The sequence below is a fragment of the Microcebus murinus genome, chromosome 2 (genome assembly GCF_040939455.1).
Source record: "Microcebus murinus isolate Inina chromosome 2, M.murinus_Inina_mat1.0, whole genome shotgun sequence".
Lineage (NCBI taxonomy): Eukaryota > Metazoa > Chordata > Mammalia > Primates > Cheirogaleidae > Microcebus > Microcebus murinus.
The window spans coordinates 7920851-7929140 of record NC_134105.1 but is presented as its reverse complement, the minus strand read 5'-3'; the positions used below and the strand labels follow the sequence as shown (position 1 = coordinate 7929140).

At 41.1% G+C, this 8290-nt stretch overlaps 1 protein-coding gene across 3 annotated transcripts in view; it reads right to left on the bottom strand.

The window, feature by feature from the left end:
• Nucleotides 1-848: 848 nt before the first annotated feature.
• Nucleotides 849-8290, bottom strand: part of PDPN (podoplanin) — a 28438-nt gene continuing 20996 nt past the window's right edge. For 2 of the 3 annotated variants that reach the window (XM_075994182.1, XM_075994175.1), the window contains exon 4: nucleotides 3681-4663. In XM_075994182.1, the coding sequence (XP_075850297.1) occupies nucleotides 4422-4663 (242 nt within the window). In that variant the 3' untranslated portion in view covers nucleotides 3681-4421. Of the gene's footprint in view, nucleotides 1952-3361; nucleotides 3474-3680; nucleotides 4664-8290 lie in introns of those variants that run through there. The other variant, XM_020285501.2, reaches the window with a different exon arrangement.

The following is an 8290-nucleotide window of genomic DNA, read 5'->3' as shown; positions in this document are numbered from 1 at the left end:
TGTTCAGGAATCTGAACAATTAAACTGAGTTATTCAAACCTCAAACAGCTTGTCTAACTTCCCTTCTCTCAATCAACTGATGTTCAAACATGGAACCCGGGCCGGTGCGGAACACACAGCTGGATTTGGGGAACACACAGACACACTGTTTAAAATAACATCCACACAGTACTGTGAAATATGGGAGGAATGGGCCGTGCTTCCGACTGATGGTTTACTCTTTCCTGTTTTATGAACTCTCACAAGTGTAGAGGATATCAGAATTGCACAACCGCAATCACGACAGAGCATCTGCTCGGCCTAAAAACTTTTTGTTTAGGAAAAAGAATTCAAAAGATCTATGAGACGAGAAGGGGCAGAGACAGAACGGCCTCTTGGGCTCCTTTCTTTTGATCTTCTTAACGGGACGACCTACAGAAATTTGTGCTTACATCTCGAAGACCAGGGACATCTATTTTTATATCAAGTCTTTAAATTGAGCTACTTAAAAAATATTAATATTGGCCGGGCGCGGTGGCTCACGCCTGTAATCCTAGCTCTCTGGGAGGCCGAGGCGGGCGGATTGCTCGAGGTCAGGAGTTCGAAACCAGCCTGAGCAAGAGTGAGACCCCTGTCTCTACTATAAATAGAAAGAAATTAATTGGCCAAATAATATATATAGAAAAAATTAGCCGGGCATGGTGGCGCATGCCTGTAGTCCCAGCCACTTGGGAGGCTGAGGCAGAAGGATCGCTTGAGCCCAGGAGTTTGAGGTTGCTGTGAGCTAGGCTGATGCCATGGCACTCATTCTAGCCTGGGCAACAAAGCGAGACTCTGTCTCAAAAAAAAAAAAAAAAAAAAAAAAAAAATATTAATATTGTACAAGATGATTTTTTTTCCTCCCCACATCTTTCCTCTGAGGCAGAGAGCAAATGTTAGAAAACTGGCTGTCTCCCACGCCAGAGGTCCATGTAGGGTTTCTTTCTGTTTGGAGGCCAACATGGTTCTTGGTTTCTGGAACACTTGAGTCTCCAGCGCCACGAGACATCCAGCAGCTTCCTTGGCATCCGGAGCCCTGAGATCCCCACGTTCCAGAGTACAGCGGCCACTCCAGAGGATCTGTGTCACAGGGAAGAGGCGAGGCTGCCCCCCTTAACTCTGGGGACCCGTCTTCTGAGTGAAGCGGAGGGGGGCAGCTGGGAGGAAACCTTGGAGTCATCAAGTCATCACGGAGAAGGCTTTAGGCAAAGCAGGCCTAGAGGCAGCCTGGGGCCCTTATGAGAAACAGAGAGTCTTCTCCAAAGTATATATTTCCTGTTTATAATCTATCTAATGGATGTCTTTGAAATGATGTATCTGGACCGGCTAAAAGGTAGTTGCTCATCGCCTATGACCCAAGTTTAGATTTTTCAACCTGATTATTCACACCAGATCAAGCTTTTTTTTAAAAAAACAAAAAACAACCAGACCAAACTAGAGTAGAACGTGTACGTTTCAACAGATCAGCAATTGCAAAATGTTGGTGCCATTTGCTGACGTAGCGCTGGATCCAAGGACCCCATTGATATAAATATTTCCAGATCCCTTTGCATTTTAACAATAACAGAATGGTCAGAACGAAGACATGCGGTTACAGTTTCTAACATCAACAGGGATGATGTCTTAGTTGCAAGTCAGTTCACATAGTTCTGCTCTGTTTTCTAGGCAATTTGTCTTTTAAATCATCTTTTATAAAATTTGTATTCAATAAAGTTGTCAAAAGGCAAATGCTTAGAGGAGCCACGTCTGGTGAGCTGCCTTTCCTTCGGTTACGTGACGCAAGGGGAGGGATCGCCATGGATTTTGAGTGGGGTGGGCAGGCGTTCCATGGGTCATCTTCTCCCACAAGCTTAGGACAGGGGCGGGGAGGAAGTCAGACATTCTCTTTTTAATGCCTGTTGGTAGTAGGGCACGATCCTTCACCTCTTAGGGTCTGTGAAAACAAAGAAAGGTGACTGTCACTTCTTTTACTGGCATTGTGAATAACAACCTGTGAGTCATTGTTCCTATCATCCTAGTCTCTAAGCCAGGGGTCCCCAACCTGTGGTGAGTTATATAATTATTTCATTATATATTAATAATGTAATAATAATATCAATAGAATGCATAATAAATGTAATGTGCTTGAATCATCCCGAAACTATCCCCCCCACAGCCCCCACCCCCAGTCTGTGGAAAAATTATCTTTCGTGAAAACAGTCCCTGGTGCCAAAAAGGTTGGGGACCGCTGCTCTAAGCCTTCTAGTGTTGGCACCTGGTGATCTTCTCCTCGCCCCCTCATCCCTCCTTCATGCTGCCTAGTCCTTATATAGCCAGGGTCAGATTCCCAGTTTCCAAACACGCTAGATGTGCAGCTGTATCATCTTGTCCCTCAGCCCCCCAGTTGCATATCATTAGTCCTTTCCCCTCCCCCATCACATATCATCTCCCCAACAGGAATAAGTTTTCCTCTGGCCATGAGTTTGAATATTCTGAATTCTTAAGGAAGTTTAATAAAGAGAAAGAATTCCTTCCCCCATCTACGGTCAAAGCTGGGCATGCGTAACTACTCAAGCAGGTGCATGCAGGGAAGGAATAGAAGGAGGGATCTACGTGAAAAGTCCCCATCACCAGTGGGATTCCTCATTAGAATGTCGCTGGCTTGGTGACAGGTGCTTTCCCAGAAACCAGCTACCTACTTCTAAAGGGGGCGGGGATGAGCAGGGGCCACGTTAAAACTTGGTCTGGGCTTTCTTTCAAGTTCAATTAGTTGGAAAAATACGACAAGAGACCAAATTTGTTCAGATCTCAATAGGCATCAACTTAAGAGCCACTCTTTTTTTCTTTGAAACATATATAGCCTAAGTAGATGTTTATTTAGTTCTGGGGAAATGCCAGATGTAGGTAGTACTTGTGGAGGTAAGGGACTTAACATGACCTTTATATATTAGAGATTTCTGTTAGTTCAAAGGTTTGAGCTCTACTGGAATCCATTCTATTAAGTGAAGTATCCCAAGAATGGAAAAATAAGCACCACATGTACTCACCAGCAAATTGGTATTAACTGATCAACACCTAAGTGGACATAGAGGAATAACATCTATCGGGTGTTGGGCAGGTGTGGGGGGATGGGTATATACACACATAATGAGTGCAATGCGCACCAACTGGGGGGGATGGACATGCTTGAAGCTCTGACTTGAAGGGGCAGGGAGTGCAAGGGCAACATACGTAACCTTAACATTTGTACCTCCATAATATGCTGGAAATAAATAAATAAGTAAATAACAATAAAAAAAGGGTTTGAGCTCTAGACACAACCGCCTTTGTTTACCTATCACGTGAGTATAAGCTGTTTACTTACGAGTATCTTCCCGACATTTTTCTCATAACTACAATGATGATCCCGCCAAGGACGCCAATGGCTAGTAAGACCCCAACTATGATTCCAACCAGGGTCACTGTTGTCAAACCATCTGAATGAGAGGGGGGAAAAAAAGCATGAACCCCAGATAGAACACACACCCACAATAAAACATGGTATATACAAACAATGCCACTGCCCTGCTGTACATAGTAAATAATGCTTAATTTTTTTAAAATGAACTTTGTAGCTGAATTTATTTCCAAATATACTTTCTTTCTTTCTTTCTTTCTTTTTTTTTTTTTGTGGGGAGAACTTGAAGTAGAAGACTTTAAAAAAAATAAAAAAAACAACAACACACTTTCTTTGGGGATGACAAATACCAGTATTAGGAAATCCAACTACACAAAAAAATACTACGTCTAGTCTAGGGTAGATATATATATTTTTGGCAACACAGTAACTGTAAGGTAACTGACATGAAGCCACAGAACTATAACTCTGTCACAGATGCATGCATGGACTTGTGCCTTGCTAGCTGAGCACATTTTCAAAAAACTGGATGCCCACCCCAGAGCCATGCCAGTGAAATCTGTTAAGGTTTGATGAAGCTCTCAAGTGGGGACTCACCAGAGTACCTTGCAGCTGACAGATGATAGGCAGGACATGTTAGTTATAAAGTAGTTACAGCCTAATTCACAAAAGTTACTGTTTCTCTTTCTAGAAAGAAGCAAGAAGTTAAGAAATTCCTTGAATTAGCACCTGGTGTGTCAGGCAGGCACGCAAAGGAGGGGTGTTAGAGCAATGGCAGAAGGACCCTCCCCTCTCCAGTGGAAGTTGATTTACAAGAGGAGAGACTCTGGGCTATTCTAATCCTATCTTATGAATGGTGTGAGTTCTGCGTCTCAGAATCTATCAAGCATAATCTCACACTGGCTTCACTATTAATTACTGGGTAGCATTTGTGAACAGCTATTAAATTGGCTGTATTTTCATTCTTACATTGTGACATGATATCATTCTGTCATAACCATAGCTGTCACTAACTGAACATAATCATTTATGGTTTGCTTATTTTCAAATACGAGGAATTCCTTTTTCTCTCTTTAAGAAAAAAAATTGAAATCTGTTCTTGGAAAGTTTCTTTATTCTGCTCTGGTTGACCACAATCCAAGAAAGAATGTAATTCATCCCAAAGATTAGGTTCAAAGACACTTTTTCTTAACTCCCATAGGAATATGTTGATACCAAAATCTTGCCTACCTTTGTCAACTGTTACCCGTGTCTCTCCACCCACTTTATCTGTAAAGAGATATAATAAGATAGAATTATTAGGATTTAATAACTACAATTTAATAATTGGCAAAAGGTGAATTTACCATAAGTGGAAAGTAGCAAAACATAAGCAAAGAGGATAATTTCTTAAATAAACTGGATCAGGGGATTTTTAAGCAAGCTCTGACATGATCCTGCCTTTGTAACTCTTTGTAACTAATAATGATCAAATTTATGAATCCTTTTTCACACTTCTGGGTTTGTAGTACTTTTGTGAATGCTACTTTTGCTTGTCCAATTTAGAAAGCAAAGTCAAAAAAACTAAACCACAGAGATCTTAAATGGTCAGAAAGTTTCAGAGGTGAAGGTAGCAGAAGAATCCAGGTGTGGATCTTGGTCCACCCAATGTCAAGACTGGAAAACTTGCAGACTGTGACGAGGTCTCTGACTCATTTTGAGAGTAATACTCTGGTTGGGAAGATGTGACCAAGACTGTGATTCGTCTTGTGACACCAATTTCCTGCTTCTTTGGTAGTAAAATCAGATTATGCCCAGCTGAGTTTAATGAGAGATTACATCCTTTGTATTTATGTACCTGTTATTTGACGATTTCTATCTGCATTCAAACTTCACGTAAGAGTTACAATGTCAATATTCTCCGTTGTGAGTTTCTTTTTGATAATTTTACACAATAACTTAGTTTTAAAATAGAGGTGTTTTAGTTCTCCTATTGACCTCTTTATATACTGAGTCTTGAACTCCTCTGGGTGGTGACTGTTTACCTCATTTGCAGATGGAGAAAAAGTCAAGCTGCCTTGATTTAATGAGAAATTGGAGAGAATTAAATAATCAAGCTCTTCCCTGGATTCTTAGTTCACAGCTTGCAAAATACCCCAGATACCTTTCCTAATCAAAGGTAAAACTATCGGCCATCACCTAAAAGATAATGCTTTCTCTACGGTTGGGTTTGAAATAAACGATCTCCCCCTTTGTACCAAGGCTGTCCCCAAAACACGGTGGCTCTTCAAGATGGCCCCAGAGTATGGGTCCCAGAAACCAGTCCTCCCCATACAAGCCGAGCCCCTAGCTCTGAAGCATTCGTACAGAGCTGACGCTGCCTGTGCTACCCCCTCTATAGAAGAAGGTCGCAATTGCCAGGTTTGAGCCTTCAGAACAAAGGTGTCACCGAATCAAGTCCCAAAATGTCATCCTCGGAAGTCAACTCTCTGCAGAGATAAGCCAATCATTTGCCTATCACATCCTAACTTGGCTATTCCAGGCTCATACCATACCATTAATATCACTCAACACAGCATCGGGTAGAAAATATATTACCAAAGTAAAATATGTTTGTGGAAGATTCTAAATTAGTGCTTATTAGTCCCGTGTTCCTCAGTTCCCTCCCAATTACTGTGACTGTGTCCTACGTGTGAACATCATTGCACTTGGGCGTTTCATGGGAAAACTGAACATCTGCTGCCCTAATAAAATTACCTCTTAAAACTAAGCGCTTATAATGACATTTTAGCTCATGCAAAAACATCTTGGGATAATGATATGTGAAGTGGAAATGTGCCCACGTCACAATTTTGGGGACAGGGTGGGGCAGGGGACAGGAAGGGAAAGTAAAAATGAGTTATTTCCCAAGGCAATGGAGAATTTGGTTGTTTTTTTTTTTCAGGCAGAGAGGAGAGGTATCCTGCTATGGCAGAATATTCAATGTGGAAGTCTCCGTTTTCTGCTGCTAATTTGCCATCAACCCATGTTACAAATGAACATTTCTTCTCCAAAATTTTGAAATGCTTTCCAACGATCACATACTAATTGTTCTTTTCTCACTTAGCCATACTTGGTTTTCTCTGGTGTTTAAATGTTAATCATTGCTTTCACTGTAATCCGAGCACTCTGGGAGGCCGAGGCGGGCGGATTGCTCGAGGTCAGGAGTTCAAAACCAGCCTGAGCAAAAGCGAGACCCTGTCTCTACTATAAATAGAAAGAAATTAATTGGCCAACTAATATATATAGAAAAAAATTAGCCAGGGATGGCGGCTCATGCCTGTAGTCCCAGCTACTCGGGAGGCTGAGGCAGTAGGATTGCTTGAGCCCAGGAGTTTGAGGTTGCTGTGAGCTAGGCTGATGCCAAGGCACTCACTCTAGCCTTTGGCAACAAAGCGAGACTCTGTCTCAAAAAAAAAAAAAAAATCATTGCTTTAACAGCTTGGAGCAAGCTTTAGGTTTTATTTGAAAGCACTTTATAAAGTTTTAAAAAACTGTGCTAAAATACATATAGCATAAAATTTACAAGTTAACCATTTTTATGTGTACAGTTCAGTGGTATTAATTACATTTATATTGATGTGCAACCATCACCACTGTCTACCTCCAGAACTCTTTTCATCTTACAAAGCTGAAACTCTGTATCCATTAATTAGCAGTGTTTCATTCTTCTCTTCACCCAGCCCCTGGCAACCACCATTCTACTTTCTGTCTCCATGAATTTCACTACTCTACATTCCTCATCTAAGTGGAATAATCCAGTACTTGTCTTTTTGTGATTGGTTTATATCATTTAACATGCCTTCAGGGGTCACCCATGCTGTATCAAGTGTCAGCATTTTTTCTTTTTTAAGGCCGAATAATATTCCACTGTATGTAGAGACCACATTTTGCTTATCCATTCATCCATCTATGGTCACTTGGGTGGCTTCCATACTTTAGCTGTCGTGAATAATGCTGCTATGAATATAAGGGTATAAATATAAAGTATTTTTTAAATCCTCAGAAGTGCTACAGTTTTTAAAACCAGATTAGTGGTTGGACCTGGAAATGCATATTCAACAATAAAGAATAACTTTCTAGGTGTTCAGATGAAGGACTGCTTTAGGCACGATCTTTATATTTACTTTCATTTTAGAGATGGAAACATAAGACCTACCTAGATAAAATGATCTACGTAAAATTTATCAAGTTAGCAAGCACTCGTTGAAGTTACTGGAGAATTTGCTCTTTTTCTCCCCCACTACCACTATAAAATAGGGCATATTTTTTAAAAAGCCCAAACGACTTAACTTCCCTTAAGAAATCTCTACAAACAGGAAGTGCTCTCTTTCCATGGCTAAATTGACAAGGAGCCTTCCTCATTGTCATCAGTGATGGTCTAAATATATTAATAAGAAGAGCAGAGCCCCAAAGGCCTCCTCTGAAGTTTCTCTCCGAGGTATTCCATTCACACTGTGGAGGTGCCAACTATGAGTCACAAGGACAACCCCAAGTCCTGGTAGAGCAGGTTTAGAACAGATTCTTGCTTCATGTGTGCAGACACGAATCCAATATAAGATGCTAACTATTATATTAGTATAGAATCTATTAAGATTTACATAGGCTGGCTGAGTTTTGTGCTCCTAGGTGTCAACACAAAGTTCTTAATGTAGCATTACATCAGTTTAGGCAGGCGAGGTGACTCATGTTTATAATCCTAGCACTCTGGGAGGCCTAGGTGGGCGGATTGCTCTAGGTCAGGAGTTCGAAACCAGCCTGAGCAAGAGTGAGACCCTGTCTCTACTATAAATAGAAAGAAATTAATTGGCCAACTAATATATATAGAAATAATTAGCTGGGCATGGTGGTGCATGCCTGTAGTCCCAGTTACTCAGG